The sequence below is a fragment of the Cibotium barometz genome, chromosome 32 (assembly GCF_041138505.1).
Source record: "Cibotium barometz isolate CiBa-2024 chromosome 32, ASM4113850v1, whole genome shotgun sequence".
In the NCBI taxonomy this organism is placed as follows: Eukaryota; Viridiplantae; Streptophyta; class Polypodiopsida; order Cyatheales; family Cibotiaceae; genus Cibotium; species Cibotium barometz.
This window is the reverse complement of record NC_141077.1, coordinates 43,743,786-43,764,157: the sequence shown is the minus strand read 5'-3', so window position 1 is coordinate 43,764,157 and position 20,372 is coordinate 43,743,786. Positions and strand designations below refer to the sequence as shown.

Sequence of the window (20,372 nt, the reverse complement as noted above, 5' to 3'; positions counted from 1 at the left end):
ATAGACCCGTTGGGTCTTTACTAGCCCTTGATAAAATCTTCCTTTCTAATGCATTCTACCTATGTAAACCACAATGGTGTATGCTGGCTATCTAGTCAGTTATGTTTCGATGCAATAACAATCTTTAAAACTCTTGCAAGTATTTTTGTGAATGAACTTGTGATTATTGGTATATGGACGTGCCCTTTCCCTTTGTGGTTCCCCCTTCCCGTTCCCCATAACTAGGCCATTTTCTTCCTTGACCTTTGGACATTCCTGTTTTTGGCAGCTATGGTCCTGCAGGTTTGTGAAGATGGACGGAGTTCAGCAAAGGAAAAATCCATTACACCAAACAACAATGAAAAGGCTGACTTGAACAGTGTTAAAATTTCAATCAATTTGAACCCAAGAGAGGCTGTTGTGCTTTGTTGGTGGGGGCTGCAAACAAATAATTGCCGTTCCAGATTGAACAATGCACCAGAAGACCTAGTCAAAACCACACCATTGAAACTCACTCCTAAAATGAGAATACAAAAGCAAGACTTCAATTCTTCTATGGGGAATCGAGACCACTAACCTTCATCACTTGCTTTTCATCCTTAACCATTGGTGCCCGAAGTGTTTCAACTGGTATTTCTGTGACACAAATATGCTCAAACTTGCTTTTCGTCAAGCGCACTGGCTGCCCATATACACAAGTAGAAATAAGATTACCAATAAGATTACCCTCAAAGCAAGAAAATAAAATTAGAAACTAGTTTTTATATTGGCATATCTGAGTTCGTTCTTTCAAAGAAGAAAGGAATATGAGTAAACATGTAGATCTTTCAAACAAAGGGTGTGATTGATACAAACTTGTATTTAGTCTTTCCAAGAAAATTGACAAAATCACTCACTTTCTTTGGCAAATTTCCATCCACCCTTGGTATTGAATATATATCTGTGTCCGGCGCAGTGACATACATCTGCAAGAAATAAAAACCACTTAGTAATTGAGGGAAAAGTCATCTCTAAGTTCTACAGAGCCTGTGTTTTTCACACATAGTATATACAGTTGTATGGGTTGCCTAAACAGTCATATGGACTGTTTAGCGAGCCTACAATCAATCAATACTGTACCAGTAATTCCCCTCTAGAATGCCACTCACTATGCTTATAAATTGCTTCAATCCAAGCATCTCTGATCTGCATCTCCAATTGTGACTAAGTCTAAGATTGCTTAATCAATATTGTTGCCTTGCACATCTTTCCAACTTTTGCCGTGTCCTCCTTTTAAATCATGTGATGAACCTTCAAGCATGACTGCAAATCATAAATCTTCCCTGCTTAACTTCTCTCGTGACTTTAGTTCTTCCATTCTCAGATTGTTGTAGTTGAGGTACCAATTGTGTTGCTTCCCCTCATTTTCCTAGAACAAGCCTTGTCGCTTCCGGAGTCTGCATCATATTGCAAAGACCAGATGATTTGCATTTCAGACGGGGGATGGTGCCGGGAAACCAGACCAGTGCCAATTCTGTCGACACCAGGGCCACTTTGCTAGGGACTGCCCTAGAAACAGGAGGCGTGCTAGTAGATGGGGTGGACATGCTCGGTAGAGATGCCATCTTCCGCCCCGCCCATGGCTGCTCAAGCAACCCAACAGCAAGCCCAGCGTTGGGTGTTAGGTTAGGGACAGCAGGCATCACAGAACCCCACTCCCTGGCCAGATGTGGAGCATCCCAACCCTTTTTCCACTCTCGTTGACCCTGATACAAACTCCTCGCAAGGTGTGCCCTTCCCAGAAGTGCAGCGTCCCAACCCTTATGCCTCTCTCACCGATCCTGATGCAGACTCCTTGCAAGTGAGACATAGCTCACAGTGTATTCCCTCCTCCCCTAGGAGAGAGGATTTCTCCCACGCATGGGAGGGAGAGTTCACCCATGCTATAACACACTATTTTTTCTCCCGAAGACTTTCCTCTACTTGCCTCCCAGTAGCAGGTGGCTACTTATGTGTGACATTCTTCCACCTCCTTGAGAGGAGATGCATCGTCAACCACAAGTTCTGGTCACAACTTTCACAATCTTCACCCATGAAGATTGTCTCATGGAATATACAGGGGTTAGGCGGTATCTTTCCTCGCTACCAGAGACAGGTCGTGAGGGACAAATCCACCTGCAGTTAAACTGATATTTCGCTCATGCAGGAGCACAAGTTAGATGACAGCCAATGCAGTCGTTCTAGGCTTCTAGCAAGCTTCTATCTCGTCACTCTTTTTAGTATGGGGCTGTGCAGGCTCCAAGGGTAGTGTAGGTAATTCAGTTTCCACTCCATCTTGCCTTGCATTATTGGTCATAGTGTTGGGATGCCTGCCAAAGCACACTGGATTATTGTCATGCAGGACAATATACATGTTAGTATCCTCAATATTTATGCTCCCGATCGGGGAGAGGACTTCTCTTTGAAAGCTTCTCACAGCATGGCTTCCGCATGTAGATCATTGGATCATTGGGGGAGATTTTAATATGGTCGAGCAGCCAACACATAAAAGAGGAGGACATGAAGGGATGGTGCACTCTGTGGAGAGAGCTGCATGGGAGAGATTCATACTCTCTATAAACGGCAGGGATTACTGGATTGAGGACGCTTTCCCATGACAGTCTGCTTCCCAAGCCTCGGGAAGCAATACCTTCCTCTTCTCCCGGTGATTGGTGGAGCCATTGGGAGAGTGATGGAATCCCCCCCCCCCAACTGCCTCCTCGTCCCTTGCACGGGCGGCCGGGATTCCATCCTTTCGCATCTGTATGCCTCGCCAGAGACCGTGCCTCACGTCATATCCCTTCCTTGCCTCCGGGGAGACCCCATCCTGCAGAGAGTGGGGTACTCGGGCTCCCAGGCCAATTTTCATTTGAAGGCAGATGGGTCACCTCGCCAGAGCCTCCCCTCGGTGAAAGTCCAGGAGACCCCCCCCCCCAACGCGCGCGCGCGCGTGCGTGCGTGCGCACCCCACGGCCCCAGCTCAGATCATCATTAGGGGGCAGGGAGGGATATAGGCAATTGAGCACCAGGACCGTGGTATACCATAAGTGTATGGCATCATTTGTACTCCTGGTGGTGGTGGATAGTAAGAAAGTTGCCGAGATGTAGAAGCAGCACCACGTGGTACATATGAAGCATGCCCTGGCAACCATTGGGGTTGTCCACGCCAAGGTTCCTCCAATGAAATTTGAGGTTGCATTCTTGCTTGAATAATTTTCTTGGATTCTTTACCTTGAAACCACCAGGTCTATGGGCACATCTTGCAAAGGAGCCAACTCCTGATTATAACACAGCCAATCATTTTCTATGCTTATACAATGTCGGCGAAGCTCCTTGCATGCCTTAGCCATGACACCAGTCCCTACAAAGCAATCCAGTACTGATACCCCTTCCATTGTGAAAGTACCAAAAGGAGCCACCTGCCAAAATGAAGAAATGCTTAAGATCAATGTCTTACATTGTATCGAATCATTACCAAAAATGGTCGCTCAATTGCACCCCGTAGTGGTTGATTATCTGTCCCCCTAATATGAGTGGCACGCCTTCCTTTTAGGCGGAGTGACTCACTCAGGAGGTCAGTGTATTGTGTAAACCCAAAGATTGTAGCAAATGCATCCTTACCGTTCATTCTCATATATGGTCGAACGCTTGGTGGATGTCAAACAAATACCCCAACAATCAACATTACTACCTGCATAGTCATGACATACACCTCGCTTGTTTGAATAATAATTTAGAGTTTTCTTTTAATTTCCCATTTGCCTTGGCCGTTTGGGGATGCCTTGAGCCTTGAGGCTTGGCCCTTGAGGCTTGGGCCTTGGCCCTTGGCCCTTGCCTCTCTCTTGCCTTGGCCTTTAGGCTTGGGGCCTTGGGCCTTGAGGCTTGGCCCTTGCCTCTCTCTCTTGCCTATCTAATATCTATATAAAAACAAGGCTACAAGGCTACAAGCACACACACACCCCTTCAAGTTTTCACCTTTCAAGGCTTCAAGGCTTCAAACTTCAAAGTTCAAGCAACTCTCTCTCTCAACTTTCAAGCCTCAAGCCTCAAGCTACACTCTATGAGTGTATCTACTCTCTCTAGTCTCTCTCCCTCAAGCTTCTCCAACTTCCAAGTTCCAAGCCTCTCACACAAGGCCCTACTCTCTACTATCTAGACTCTCTCTCTCTCTCTCTCTCTCTCTCTCTCTCTCTCTCTCCTCAAGGCTCAAGGCTCAAGGCTCAAGGCTCAAGGCTCAAGCCATCTTTAACCATGGCATCCTCCTCACGTGCAAGGGCTTCCCATAGAGGAACAATGAGATGGACATGGTGGGAGGAGGTTAACTACACCCCATCCGCTCATGGAGGTGGTTCTCGACCATGGGCATGCAAGCTTTGCCCGTACCGGCGAACAGGTGGCGCCGACAAAGTGTGAGCCCACCTCTTGCATGAGAGTGGGCATGAGGTGAGGTTTTGCACAAATGTCACGCCCGAGAAGAGACGGGAACTTCTTGACAAGCTTGCCGTCTACGAGGCGGTCGAAGCGGCAAGAAGGACACCACGAGTGGCCGTGGATCCCGCGACGATGGGGAGAGGAACTCAAGCCTCTACAATGGAGTCATGTGGTGGATCGGGATTATGCACGCCATCACCTTCACCATTGAGTCGGAATGTTACTCCATCCACAACGCCGGCACCCTCCATCTCCACGGCCTCTCAACCATTATGTGGCCCACGGTGATAATCTATGCTTGGGGAGAATTGGAACCCCAAGTTGGCGGAGGATGTGGATATGGCAGTGGCCCGCTTCTTCTTCCACGACCGCATTGCCTTTCAAGCGACTAGGTAAGTGCAATCGATCATTGCCAATTCATCATTCATGTTTTCATTATCCTAGTCCCCTTCTCATTAGTAAATTGCTTTCTTGAATAGGTCGGAATACTTCAAGGTCATGGTTAAGAAGATTCGGGAGTATGGCTTAGCCTATACGCCCCCCTCATCCGAGAGCTTGCGCACTACATTGCTCGAGAAGGGGAAACGCATTGTAGAGCAAGCGGCCGACAACACAAAGTGGCAGTGGGAGAGGAACGGAGTCTCCCTCATTGTGGATGGATGGAGTGACACCCGCAAGAGGAGTATTCATGGCGTGGTTGCATATTCCCGCGGAGAGATGTACTTCATCTCATCTCATGATGCATCTGGCACCGAGAAGAGCGCGGATGTGCTTGCGGCGAAGTGGGCTACCACCATGGAGATCGTTGGCCCCGAGCATGTAGTGGGCTTTGTTGCGGATGGGGAGCCTTCCAATAGGGCGGCGGGAGCTATCCTCCAAGGTTTTTATGTATGGACATGTCACGGTGTCCTTTTGTATGGCTCATTGCCTAAACAACCTCCTCAAGGACATAGGGGCATTGCGATCAGCCCACTCATCGAGGAGGCCAACACCATGGTCTCCTTTGTCCTCAACCACCAAAGACTTCGGCATGAGTTCAACAAGAGGTCCTCTCTCTCTCTCCTCAAATATTCCGACACCCGGTTTGCCTATAACTTTCTCATGTTGGGCCGGTTGAAGGATTGTAGCGGTGCTTTGAGAGGGCCTTTCCTTAGCGACGAGTTTGTCGACATGCAAGAGTATCGTACAAACACTGGCCAAGAGTGTAGGTTACGGGCGGATGATGCCTCTTGGTGGGAGCGTGTGAAGACAACAGATACTATGGTGAGGCCCACCTATTCAGAATTGTAGACGCTATGCAACCATGCATAGGCAAGGTCTACGAGGCCATGGATCGCATGATAGAGAAGTTGAAAGACTTCGTGCCTGACGAAGACAGATACGAGGAGATCCATGCCTTGTGTCTAGGAAGGTGGAATTCCTACTACTCTCCATTGCATGCAACAGCTTATGTGGTGGACCCAAAATTCCAAGGCAACAAGCAGGAGAGCGACCGAGAGGTGAGCGCTGGATGGAGAATCATCTTGGACCGTCTTGTGCCTGATGCATCGGTTAGGCGCAAGATCAGGGACCAGCTTTCCATGTACAGGTCATTTCATGGCTCCTATGGCTGTCATGATGCGCAGATTGACCGCTCCAAAGTTAGTGCTGCTCTATGGTGAGAGGACTTTGGTTCGGATGGACCAGAGCTACAACGGCTTGCCATTCGATACTTAGCCAGGCCATCAGCTCCTCTTGCTTGAAGCAACTTTGGAGTACCTACAACCACATTGCCTCTAGGAAGAGGAACCGACTCGAGGTAGAGCGTGCCAATGACCTTGTCTTCGTCAACGCGAACTTGCGAATGCTTTGCAAGAGCGTGACCAAGAAGGCAGATCCCTTCACCGAGTGGGAGATGAGTCAACAAGAAGAGCAACAAGAGGATGAGGTGCAAGAGCATGAGGCGAGCGCTTCACGTGGATGATCATTCATGGATCATGATTCATGGGCCTTACTACTTAGCTCTAGCCTCTAGCCTCTAGCCTCTAGGCTTTAGCACATTTTGTCATTGACTCATTTGAGTCCATCCATGTGTTCTGCCTCCTTAAGGCTTAGTCCTGACTCTTGAGTCGTGACTCATTTTGTATCTACTTAATTATTAATACAATCAATCATCAACGCCTTCACTCTTTGATTGGCGTATTTTGTTAATATGACTCAAAAGCTTACCATTTTAGTGTAAATTTGTGCTCATTTTGATGTACTTCCAAAGTAGAATAAGTGTAGAGTAGAAAAACTTTTAAAAAGAATATTTTTTGAGTGTCGTTCCCTCCCCTGTCCCCGTTCCCTACTTGTGGCCGTCCCCCGTCCCGTCCCGTCCCCGTCCCTTGTGACTGTGCCTCTGACTCTCCCCCCAGCACTTCCCTCCACCCGCCCTCTTCTTTTGAGCCCACACTACCCCCTCCCTCCGCCTCACCAAAGCACTCCCACCGCCCTCTGGCAGCGCCCGACCCGACCAGAGGCAGCCGGCGAGCTCCATCCGCCAAGCTGGGGAAAAGCAATAAGTGGGATGTTTTGAGCAAGCACAGCCGCTTTTGGCAAAAAGGGAAATGCATAGCTAAAAAGAGAACTGGTTGACTTCATAGAACACAAGGAGGGGCTATTCTTTTGGCAGCAAGTGCATGGGAGCACTGGCGTGATCCCTCTCTCTTTTGCATTTGCAAGTACAGGCCGACATGACTCTCTCCCTCCACTTCTCTGCCTCTGCCCAGCACTGGCCATTAGGGAGCAACTATTCTCTCTCCACTCGGCGCTGGCCGTACAAGCTCTTCACCCGACTTTGAGCAGCCCGATAGCTTGGAGTATCGGCCGCCTCCAAATCTGGCCGACTGCTGGCTCTACAAACAGCCATACAACACCGTACAGCCTCTGCACGCGTGGCAACGACCAGCACACCACACTTATTATGTATTTTAATATTGTGGAGTCAACCCTCTTGCTCCACACATTGTATCCATCTTCTTTGAGCATCTATCACTATCTCTCACTCTTGAGAGTGCTTGCTGTTGTACATCTCTGTGTGCATCATTCTGTGCAACCCTAGCCTAACAGGAGGGTGGTGATAGATTGGAGATCCAACAGTGGAGACCCATCACTCTTCTAGGGATAGCCTATAAGATCTTGGCCAAGGCCATCAACAAGAGACTTCAGCCGTTTCTCCCAGACTTGATCCACGACACTCAGACCGGCTTTGTTCACGATCGGAGCATTCTGGACAACATCTTTACCTTCTAGGAGGCAACAGCTTCAGCCAGGATGCGGCTGCAGGACCTCATTGTGCTACTCCTAGAATTTGAAAAAGCCTATGATAGGGTGGATTGGAGCTTTCTGGAGGGTACTATGTGCCGGATGGGATTTCCCATGAAGTGGATTCGTAGAGTCTCAGGACTTTACTCAACCTCACACAGCCAGGTTCTAATCCAGGGAGCCCGTGGCGACATCCCCCCTCCCCCGCTCGGTTAGACAGGGCTGTCCTCTAGCACCTTACCACTTCCTATTCGTCGTCAAGGCCATGAGTAGTTTTCTCTCCGCCCAAGAGACCGGGCTTCAGGGATTGTGTATTCCTCTCTGCACGCAGGAGAAGCTACTTGTAGCATTATATGGTAGTGATGTGTGTTAACGCACTTAAGACCACCGGGGCACTTTTTCACTCACTAGGAGGTTTTTTCCCCCGTGCGTATGTACACCCACTTATCTACTCATTTTGGGGTGTGTACTTATCTTTTGTATGTGGCACACATTTGTTCATTCTAATCTAGTGAGTTTGTGTGCTCTCAAGCTTCTCTATCTTATGTGTGCATTGTTACAACCCTAACCCTAATTCCAACAATTAGTATCAGAGCTAGCTTCCTTGACACTTGATCTAGTAGTCAAGCTCCCTCCTCACGACCCTATTTTTCTGCCTCCGATTGAGATACCCTCTTAGGAGAAGAAGGTATATACTGTAGTGTTATGTATACTATTTATACACAGTTTCGGGATCCGCAGTGCATTTTGGGCACGTTTTGGACACCGCAAGGTTTCTGCAAACGTTCTGGAGAGGCGTCATTTTGGATTGGCTCTGCTCAATTTTGGGTGTTTGGACTGTGTAGCGGCAAAGATTTGGTGTGCAGTAGTATCTACAGTATCTTCAACAACATCGACCATCATACTTTCGCCAATAACACTCTAGTCTCTACTCTGTGTTATTTTTCATACACTTTGCAGGTGATTCAGTCAGTTGGCAGCCATCCAGGGTTGCATTCAGTGAATACTGAGTACTTGCAGTGTGTTGAAAGATTTTGCATTCAGTGAATACTGAGTACTTGCACTGTGTTGAAAGATTTTGCATTTGGTAGAAAGTCATGGTTGTCAATAGTGATGTATTCAACATGTTGTCCGCTAAGGACAAACTTGATGGGACTAACTACCCATTGTGGTTCTATATAATGAGGCATGTATTGGTTGCTAAAGGCCTTTGGAATGTGGTTAGTGGTAGTGAAACTCGTCCTGTTAAACAACTACCAATGCAACCAGGTGCTGCAAGTACATCTGAAGTAGAATCTAATACAGATGTGACTCCTCCACATACACCACCAGTACCTCCCACTGCTGATCAAACAAGATGGGATTGCTTGCACTTTCTATGAAGCCAAGCATTATTCTTCATATTCGGTCATGTAAGACTTCAAAACAGGCATGGGATGCACTTGCTGCATTATACCAGGTGCGCAATGAAGCACGTGTTGCATATCTGCGCAAACAGTTAAACACATGAATGAGAGAGACTCAATGGATAGCTTCTTGACCAAGATCAAAGATTTTAAGGAAAAGCTTACTAGTGTGAATGAGATATATCCTGATAGTACAATGGTGCCCACAGTTCTCAATGCATTACCGGATTCTTATCAGAGTTTTACCTCTACCCTTAGACTCATGATGAAGGGAAATCCAAATGCCCTTACATTTGATAAGCTGGTTTCAATACTCTTGCAACAAGAGCAGTCTAGGCAAAACAGATCTGTTATGCGAGTTGGTGACCAAGCTTTTGTTGCCAATTAGAAAGGCAAAGGTAAAGCTTCTTCGTATGGTGGCTATCAGCCAAAATCACATTCCTCAGGTAAGGATGCAGAGAAAGAAGGTGATAAGCCTAAAAAGAAGGGCAACTGTCACTATTGTAGAAAACCAAGGCACTACGTAAATAAGCGCAAGAAAAGGCTAGAGAAGGAGAAAAAGAAAGAATCGGACATGGCTGTGGTTGATGTATCTACACCAAGTGCAAAGAAGAAGGAATCTGCAAGATTTGCTCAAGATGATTGGGCATGGACTGTACATTGTAATTTGGTACTTTGACAGTGGTGCTAGTAAGCACATTACTTTACAAAAAAAATTGTTCTCATCTCTGGAATCTGTTCCAAGTGAAGGAACCGTCACATGTGCAAATGGTTCCTCATATCCTATCAAAGAAGTTGGTAGAGTTGTGCTGCTCATTGCTGCATATGGGGGCGCATTTACTCTTTCTAAAGTTTTATATGTGCTATGTTGCAGCATGATGCTTGCTCAGGTGTATTCTTGGTAAAATGCATCAGGCATCATTTCCAAAGGATGGATCTGTGAGTATTGTTCAGAAATTACAGCTTATACATAGTGATGTATGTGGTCCTATGAGGACACCATCTACTGGGAGATAGCTCTACTTCGTCACTTTTATTGATGATTACTCCAGATATAGTTGGGTGTATCCATTAAAGCAGAAGTTAAAGGTCTTTATGTGCTGTAAGCACTTCATATCCATGGCTAAATGCATGTGAATGTAAAGTTAGCACCCTTCGTCCAGATCAAGGAGGGGAGTATATGTCCAAGGAATTTCATGCATACATGGCTGCAAAAGGCAGCATATATGGCTGAAAAAAGCGTAAGGCATCAGAGTACAGTGCCATACACACCTCAACAAAATGGTGTGGCTAAGAGAAAGAACAGGTCTCTCATGGAGATGGCACGATGTATGGTGAAAGCTCAAGATTTACCTCATGGTTTTTGGTTAGAGGCAACTATGTGCGCAAACTATGTATTGAACAAATGCCTTACCAAGGCCTTACAGTGTAAAACTCCTTATGAAGCTTGGCATGGCAAGAAGCCTTCTGTGGCTCATTTGCGTGTTTTTGGTTGTCTTACTTATGCTGTTATGCTTAAGCAACAACGTAGTAAGCTTGATGATAAGGAAGTTGAATGCATATTTGTGAGATACAGTTCAGAAAAAGCAAGGGATATAGACTCTACCATTCGGCCTCAAAGCGGATTTTAGTAAGTAGAGATGTTGTTTTTGTTGAAAACTCAGTTCAACCCATACTTTCATGCAAAAAACAGTAGAATGTATGCTCACAGCACATGTTTGATTCGCTCCTACCTTTGTTTAATGGAGGGCAGCCATATGTTCAGCAATTGAATGCTCAACCAAGTGTTGAAATTCAACCGTTGCAGCCTCCGAATCAGCCTTTTCATGAGGCAATTATTGAGGATGTAATGGATGAGGAGAGAGCAGCCATAGAAGAATCTAGGCGTATGCCAAAATGGCTTGTGCAGACATTGAGGGATAGCAAGTTGACAACTCCTTTACCTAGCAGAACTCGTGCAGGTTCTCATCATGCAAATTATTTTCATGCGAACCCATTTCCTTTGAGGAAGCACAAGATGATGATCATTGGATGCATGCTATGCAAGATCAGTATAACTCTATACTCAAGAATGACACCTGGTATTTGACAGATCTACCTCATGGCAAGAAGGCCATTGGTACTAAGTGGGTTTACAAATTAAAACGCAAAGCAGATGGTAGCATTAATCACTACAAGGCCAGACTTGTTGCAAAGGGGAATGCCTAGTAAAAGGGCATTGATTATGATGAGACCTTTGCACCCACATCTCGTATGACTACCATTAGGTGTCTCACTGCTTTGGCAGCACATCATGGGTGGAATGTACATCAATTGGACATTAAGACTGCATTCTTGAATGGTGATTTACATGAGGAGGTGTATGTATCGCAACCTCCTGGTTTTGTTGTGAAAGGAGAAGAGTCTAAAGATGCAAGTTGAAAAAGGCTCTTTATGGCCTTAAGCAAGCTCCTAGAGCATGGTATGAGAAGATTCATACATACTTGGTTGCAAATGATTTTTGCAACAGTTCAACAGAGAGTACCCTCTATGTTGTCACGTGCACACCAGTCAGGTGTACAGTGACATGGCATCATCATTAGCATCATCAGGAATCATCAGGCATTATTCTGGCATTTATGCAATTTTATAGGCATTTTTCAGATATTTATGGGGCAGCCGACAGCAAGTTATGGACATTGCATCTGGCCGACAGCCCTTATGCTGGCCGACCAGCAGCATGTTTGCATATATATTCAGGCGCCTCTCCATTCAGCCAGGCAAGTTCATCATTGAAGCATTCAGCCCATTGTGCTCCAACGCATCTCCTCCAGGAAGCCTTGGGAGCAGCAGAACCAGCCAACGCATCAAGCATCCAGTAACGCATCAGCATCAGCCTTCATCTTCAGCAAACGCAGCAACATTCAGCTCAGTTCAGCCATCAGGTCTGCGTTTCATCATCCCATCAGCATTCAGCATCTGTTCCAAAGCCTCCCTTCAGCGTTTCCTTCCCAGGAGACAAGGGAAAGAGTGGACAGCAGTTCATCCTCATATTCAGCATATAGGCAGCATATTCAGCAGTATAGATCCATTTGGATCTCATTGTAACCGCATTCATTCATCTAATATAGCTGCACTGCATTGACACATATTTGTCTATCTCTTGAACATCATTAAGTGCAGTTTAGTTAGACTAAGGTTGTGATTACTACGGTCATAAGCTCTCACATGTCACATATGTGAAGAGGAGTAAGGATACATTTTTAGTCATCGTTCTATACGTTGATGACATGTTGCTCAGAAGACCCGATATAGATCAGATTTCAGCCTTTAAGGTTGATTTGCAGTCATCATTTGAGATGTCAGATTTGGAGCCGTTACATTACTATTTGGGGATTCAATTTATGCAACGCAATGATGGCATTGTTATGTTGCAGTCTAAATATATAAAAAGCTATTGAAGAGGTTTAATCTTGAAGACTGTAAACCTGTGGCGACACCTATGGAGACAGGTACTCGACTTAGTCTTCAAGATACATGTTAAGCTTATCTATCTTGTGTGCGTGCATTGTTGCAATCCTAACCCTAATTCCAACACTGCTGGACTCAGAGTTTGTAGACTACACAGCAGCTTTCCTGGCAGAAGATGTGGGGAATCTACAGAGATTTGCGGAGGCGATCGAGGTTTTCTACCGTGCATCAGAAGCACAAATCAACTCGCACAAGTCGTGTGATTTTTGGGTAGGCTCAGCACCCGCCCCGACTTGGTGACCAATTGAGGATTTCCAACGGATCCCGAGGGGCACTCTAGTTCGATATCTCAGCTGCCAAGTTGGCATTGATCTCCCTCCCAAGCAGCAACTCGCCTCGCTTGTTCTAAGTATTCGGAAGAAGCTTCTTCATTGGAGCTCGATGAGGCTATCCCTAGCAGGCAGGGTGGTGGTGGCGAGCCAGGTACTTGTGGCCACCATGTGGTACATCACTTCGTGCTAAGCCTTTTCTCGGGCTTGTATTGGCCAGGTGCAGCGATTGATCCGAAATTTCTTATGGGCCGGAAGTGATGGGAGGCCAACCAGGGCCAAGGTGACAAGGAGAGTGATTATTCAGCCTCATCGTAGAGGGGGGCTATGCCTCATTGATCCGGCCATTCAAAGCCGCGCCCTACTGGGCATTTTTATGCTATTATGATGTTGTCGGTCTGCTACAGCTGGCCGACCAGCTCACATGAGGAGTATATAAAGGATGTCTCCCTTTCCCCTCATTTTTCTGCATCCTCTTGAGGTCATTAGCAACTGCTTCTGCTTCTTATCATTGTACAGCACCTACGGGCTTCCCTCGTGCTCAGTTTTCAGCAATAAACATCAGTTTCCAGCATTTAGAGGTCTTGTACCTAGCCCTACACTTGTGTTTTCTATTTGCTTCACTTTCTTTCATGGTATCATAGAAAAACGCTAACCTGTGAGCAAAAGAGAGCTGCGTTTTCTGTTTTGGAGTAGAGGCTTCGACAGTTTGTTGCGTTTTCTGCAGACTTCAACGTGGAAGGCGCTGCGTTTTCTTCCGGGAGTAGAGGCTTCCTCAAGATTGCTGCGTTTTCTTCATCTGACACTTGGGACTGTCGTATTTTTGAATTTTCAGCAAGGATTGCTGATTTTTCTAATTGGATTGTTGAAGCCCTCTTCTAGGTGCTGAGGACAGGAATCTACAACATGGAGAGATCTTCCTTCTTCCTCTCCTTTCAGTTTCCTACCCTCCCTCCCCTTCTTCTTGCTGTGTTGTAACATGCGGAAGCTTCGGGGGAGATCAGTAACTTCAATGCTCAAAAATCAGCACACTTGTCGCAACGAAAATAACGCACAAAATTGAATGTAGATGTGCAGAAAAATAGAGGGAGAGAGAGAGAGAGAGGGAGAGGGAGAAGAGGACTCAATATTGGGTCCCGAATACCCTCTTTAGGGCGCCCACCACAAATGGTGTATTTGCTTTTATTAGAATGATGCAAATCTGAAAATAAAAGACTGAACCTGAACCTTCTTGGCTGAGAAGGATCCTCTGCCCTTGACCTTCAATTCTTCACCCTTTGTGTTAGCTTCTCCTTGGCTGTCCTGGCCCTTGAGTTAGCTCTAGCACTTTGTGAATTATGAGATGAAATGAACTTAATTATACCTTGGGTATTTATACCCCTTCAGGATGCTGGCAAGGGCTGTAACAACCCTATCTTCTTCCCACCAGGAGCTTTCACCTTTTGACAAATATCACATTGTTGTACATATGAAAACACATCTCGCCTCATCTTTGGCCAATAATATTGCCGTTCCGATTTCTCCAAAGTCGAATTCATGCCTCTATGACCACCGGTAATGGCGTCATGGAGAAGAGCTGCCCTAAACAACTTCATGACACATAGTCGGCCTTTGTAGAAAAGCCAACTATCGCGTATCAAAAAGTGGCATGGTCCTATGGCATCCAATGCATGTTCCCACTGTGTACCGAATTTCTCGGAATCCGCGTACGTGTGCTTCATGTCGTCTAGTCCCATACCAACAAGGTCGAGTCTAGTGGTCTGAATCAAAGTTACATTTCCCTTCCTGCTCAAAGCATCAGCCACTAGATTGGCCTTTCCTGGAAGATACTCAATCATACCACCAAATTGCTAGAATATCTGGCTCCAACGGTACTGTCAGTCACTCCACTATGCACTTGGCATTGTCTGAATCCAGCGTAATGCCTGATGGTCAGTGCGAACCTCAAAGTTACGGCCATAAAGAAAATGTTTCCAATGTTTCAAGGCATGTATAACTGCAAGGAGTTCACAATCATAGACTGAGTAATTTTTCTCTGCGGGCAATAACTTACAAGACATGTAAGCTACTGGATGACCATTCTGTTGTAATACACCTCCAATTGCGATGTTACTCGCATCGGTGATCACCTGAAATGGCTCGTCCCACGAGACAAGTGCTAAACAAGGCGCTTTTGATAAAGCCACCTTGAGGTTCTTGAATGCCTCCAACGCTCGTGGAGTCATTCAAATCCGTTGCCTTCTTGTCTTGACACCCTTTAGCAGATCGGTGAGATCCACCGAGAGGTCTTAGAAAACTTGTCTATCTGGGTGGAGTATGCCTGGCATATACCCACAAAGGATCTGATGTCATAAGCAATCTAAGGTACTTTCCAAATGACAATCTCGACCACCTTAGCCGGATCAAGTCGAATGCCTTCAACACCAATTATATATCCAAGGTAATGAACCTCGAACAAATAAAATTCCGACTTCTTCTCATTGACGTAGAGCTCGTTGCTTTCCAACAACTTCAGGACTTTCTCCACATCAATGTCATGCTGCTCAACCGTAGCTGAAAATACTAGTATGTCGTCCAGAAATATGAACACACACTTTCCAATTAATTCTCGGAACACACACATCATCATGCGGTTGAATGTGCTTGGGGCGTTCGTTAAGCCAAAAGGCATGACCACAAATTCATAGTGGGCCCGTTCCGTACGAAAGGCTGTCTTGGGAATGTCCCCCTCCACAACCCTCACCTGGTGGTACCCACTCTTTAAATCGAGTTTCGAGAATACCTTAGCCCCATTTAGCCTCTCAAAAATATAATCTATTCGAGGAATTGGGATTCGGGAATCTACTCTTGATAGTCAGCTTATTGAGTGCACGATAATCGACACACACGAGAAGACCCATCTTTCTTCTTGACAAACAGGATCAGTGCAGCAAATGGCGACACGCTGGGACAGATGAAGCCAGATTGCAACAATTCTTGGAGTTGGCAGTCCAACTCCGATTCCATTGCCTTGGAAAAGCGATATGGAAACTTACTCGGGGGTTCCGAGCCTCGGAGGAGATCGATCTTGTGGTCCTCTGGTCTAGACGGAGGGAGCTAGGGAGAGGGAGATTGTCTCGAAGAAAAATCTTCTAAAACTTTTCATGGAGAGGTAAATACTTCTCGGAAGCACTGGCCACCATCTGGGCCGTCTAGATGTATATCATCGCACAATGTGTGCCTTTCCTGATTGCTCGTTTAGCCTGCAAGTGGCTTATGAGCGGAAAGTTCGGAATTCCTGGCTCACACTTAATGGTCACTGGGGCGTTTGACACATTCCAACTAATCTGGAAGTGTCCTTGTCCCACTTGACATTAGGAAGGAACTTGTGAAACCACTGAATGCCCAATATTATGTTTGCTTCTACAAGAGGGGCAACCATAAAATCACGCACAAACTCTGCCCTGAATAACTAACTTAGCACCTAGAGCTTCATACCACGGAAGTTGTGGAGGCTGAGGCGGCGGTCTTTGGAGCAGTAGTCGTCTTAGGACACTCCCGAGAAGTGTCCTTTTGTATGACAAAAGAAACACCTATCCTCCTTCTTATACTGAGCAATCTCCTCAACACTCAACTTGCCACCAGTCTTGTCTGCCTCAGCCCTCGGCTTTCTGGTCTGGAGTAAGCTTGGACGCATTAGTCAAGTTCTTAGAGCCAAAGGCTCCCGTGCTCTGTCCTGGGGAAGACATCGTCTGGTTCTGGCCTTTCCCCCCCGAGGCGGTAGCCTTGGGAGTAGCCGGCTGAGAAGTCTTGGGCTTGCCACCATTGTGCTTCATTTCAACACTCTACGCAAGTGAGAGTGCGTCTTCGAAGGTGGCTAGCCTAAACATATGCACCTCCCACTGGATTTGCTTGTCAAGGCCATACAAAAATTACCCTTTCTTGTCCGTATCAGATAAGCCTAATTGCAAACATAAGTTCGAAATTCTATTGGCAAACTGAAGTACTGGTTGCACGTTCTAACAAGCTCCCCTGAACTCATCTTCGAGTTGCTCAAGGTAATGGGGCGGTAGAAACTGCTACTTAAGGTCGCGGACAAACTCGTCCCAAACATAAGCTGCCATACCTAATCTGGTGTGGGCATGAGCCCACTGGGTCCACCAAGGAATGGCCTCACCCTCCAAGTACCAACTGGCTAAGATCACTCTGTTAGTATCATTCTTTCTAACTACGGCAAGCTTCAAATTGATGCAATCATGAATAAAGAGTTGTGGAGTCGAGTTTAACATTATACTTACTGAAAATCATTTTCTCGAGAAAATGATTTGAGGAAGCCGCTAGTGTCGATCTTGCATCCAAAGCCGGAAGGTAACACTCAAGTTCCACGCGTCGCATGGCTTCGTCTTCACGTTGTCAGATCTCCAATGCACGCATCTACAACTCAAGCATCGAACTCGGCTGCGGTCGTGACCCTTCGAGAGGATCTAGAATCTGGGATACAGAAGGAGGGGGAGGAGGAGATGGAAAACGCGGCGCTGGAGAACGGGTGAGCTCTTCAAAAGCCAGTATCTGCGCCTTCTGCTCTTCCAACCTTGTACTCTGGTCTGCGATTGCTCGCATCATCTGTTGGAACATCTCTATAACACTCATGCTTGATGCCCTAGCTGGGCTGCCTGGTGCACTCTGGTCCCAAGGTTCTTGGTCTCTCTTGTCATCGAAGCTCGCCATAGTAGGAAAACACACTTCCCTTCCAGAGCGCAATCTTACCATCCACTATGTGTATGGGAGACTTTCGGAGGCTGAAAACCAACCGTCCTTCGAGGGACAGGGGTCACTCCGAAAGGGGTGGTCCACCAGAGTCTGAAAACCAGCCACACGAGCGAGAAAAAAATTCTGGTATCTTTACACTTGAAGTAGGCTCTTATACCACTGTAACATGCGAAAGCTTCGGGGGAGATCAGTAACTTCAATACTCAGAAAAACAGCACACTTGTCGCGACGAAATCAACGCAGAAAACTGAATGTAGATGTGCAAAAAAATAGAGAGAGAGAGAGAGGGAGAAGAGGACACAGTATTGGGTCCCGAATACCCTTTGTAGGGCCCCCACCACAGATGGTGTATTTGCTTTTATTAGAATGATGCAAAACTGAAATAAAAGACTGAACCTGAACCTTCTTGGCTGAGGAGAATCCTCTGCCCTTGACCTTCAATCCTTCACCCCTTCTGCATTAGCTTATCCTTGGCTGTGCTGGCCCTTTGATTAGCTTCAGCACTTGGTGAAATATGAGATGAATGACTTGAAAATATGTCATGGGTATTTATACCCCTCCAAGGTGCTAGTCGGCTAGATTAAAACCAGGCGGTTGACTATAATAAGCCTCACGACCTGAAATATCAGCATTTAACGCTAATAATCCTGTACATCACACAACTGGGTACTGGCCACCATGCGCCTCTGATTCTGGTTGCTGGGCTGCCCCACACCTAGCCTATAGCCCTCTAGGGGCTGGGTACCCTGTCGGCTGCCTGTCCAAGGGCCCTAGGGCTGGCCTACAGCCCTTCCATGGCTGGTGGGCACAGTCAAGGCATTCTTGGCCCCTATGGGAGTGGTTCTACACCTCCCCTATGCCCTCTGTCCTTGGGGTAGCCCTATGGGCCCCTTTCCTATATGCAAACCCTAATTGGCATCCAGTATCATACTAGATACACAGAACCACTGACATCATTCCAGAGGGAGACTCACAGCGCAGATTGGCACTGTTTCATATGCAGGACAATGCACACCTGACCTCGGACGACTGGAGTAGAACCCTGGCTGACTCGTCCCAGACTAGGCTCACATGGGACCAGTTTTCCACCCCAAGTCTTGCACCTTCTGTACAAATATGTCTACGTGGCATCCAAGTGCGGGATGCACGTGACACACCCCTTGGAGGATCAATGCGAAAAGGAAAAACTTGCAGGCAGAGAGGGGAAGGAGTGAGGATGGAGGAATGGATGGAATTTCACAATAGGGCCACGCTGACTTGTTTACTGAATTTTGTCCCTTTGAAAAAGAGCTTTGATTGCTGCAATTCTTATTTAACTTTGTTCCTTTGACAATAAGGAGTTTTGATTGCTGCACTTTATACATCACCTCTACAAATGCTCCTCTAACAAAAGGGAGCATCGCCAAATGAAGCGAGTGCTTGATGATGCCTTTTTATGCTGCCCAAATCAAAGTGATAGAGGGCTCGGTAAAGGTGGGAAGAGTTCAATTTTCAAGCAATGTTCAAGAGGATGACCTAAACGGACCAAGCACTTGCAATAGGCATGTACCAAATCAGATTCTGGAGAGAAAACCTCCAAGATAAGATTCATTCTGAAGCAGCCACAGCTAGATCCTTGAGTTCAAGAAGCTAGGTATGAAAATTGAAAAAAAAAACACTAATAACGGTACTGTGGTATCAGTGAGACGATTGTACAAAGACTAAATGTGGAAAAGGGAGTTCATTCATGGCTCTCATGGAAGACATGTTCTTTTATCTTCTTTTAATTGGAAATGCTGGACCATGGCAAACATACCTCACGAAAGTCATATACATCGTCATCAGGGTCGGGCATTTTGCGGATGAAGAAGTCACAGTGCTGGAGGGAGAGCTTGTGGAATTCGTCCTCGTTGATCTTGTAGTCGACGATAGACTCGGCGGCCTCGCCACGGGTGGAGATGAAGGAGTCACTCTCGTGGTGACGCTCGTGGTCTCCGGGCTTCCCCACATCGTAGTCAGTCTCAAAGTCCTGAAGCTCCTCCTCCTCCTCCTCCTTGTCATCGTCATCGAACTCAATCATCTCCTCAATCTCAAAGTCCTCCTCGCCCGCTCGCACCGCCCACTGTGCCCTACCACTCCTCTGTGTTGATCTTTTTGCTTCTGCTACAGATGATGATGGTGGTGATGAATGGACATGCCATGATGAGGTTTGTGCCGCCCACTGTGCCCTACCCTTTCCCCTCCTTGTTGACCTTTCTGCTTCTGCTAATGATGGTGATGAATGGCGTAGCGATGAGGAGGCTTGCAGCCAGAGCTGTGGCTTCCGGAATTCATTGTTGCGGAGCAGTGGAATGCATACTCTGCTCAGTGGGAAGCTTGTGTTGGAAGTGTCGACCGAACCCGAGCACGAGCAAGAGCAAGAGGACGCCATGCTCTTTGTCTGTAAGGATTTTGAAATTTCCCACTTTGGATATATCATTTTTGCGCATTTTGTAGTTGCTGTGTACGCGCTATTAAATGCCCATTTTATAGGGATTAATTTTATGAACCTTACAATATGCAAGGTCCGTAAAAAGTAACGCCTTAGGGTGCCCACCCAACCTCCTCCTCCCCTCCTGGGCTTGGTGCTACTGCACACGAAAGAGAGAAAGAAGGAGTCCCAACAATCCTCTTGCTTACACAAAACAAGAGAGGGAGGGACGTGGTGTGGTTTGCAATTGGCTATTGGGCGCTCGTCCATGCCAAA

General features: G+C 46.6%; 1 protein-coding gene across 2 annotated transcripts in view; it reads right to left on the bottom strand.

Moving 5' to 3' along the window:
* The window catches only part of PTAC6 (plastid transcriptionally active 6), a 114,506-nt gene extending 94,307 nt beyond the window's left edge, over positions 1 to 20,199 (bottom strand). The window contains exons 1-3 of one of the 2 annotated variants that reach the window (XR_015261756.1): positions 19,443 to 20,199; positions 876 to 944; positions 557 to 661 (exon numbers count right to left, since the gene is read on the bottom strand). Coding sequence is in view for 1 of the 2 variants with exons in the window: in XM_086772425.1 (XP_086628551.1) it covers positions 557 to 661; positions 876 to 944; positions 19,443 to 20,105 (837 nt within the window). In the remaining variant the exon portion in view is untranslated. The remainder of the gene's footprint in view (positions 1 to 556; positions 662 to 875; positions 945 to 19,442) is intronic. The other variant, XM_086772425.1, reaches the window with a different exon arrangement.
* Positions 20,200 to 20,372: the final 173 nt, after the last annotated feature.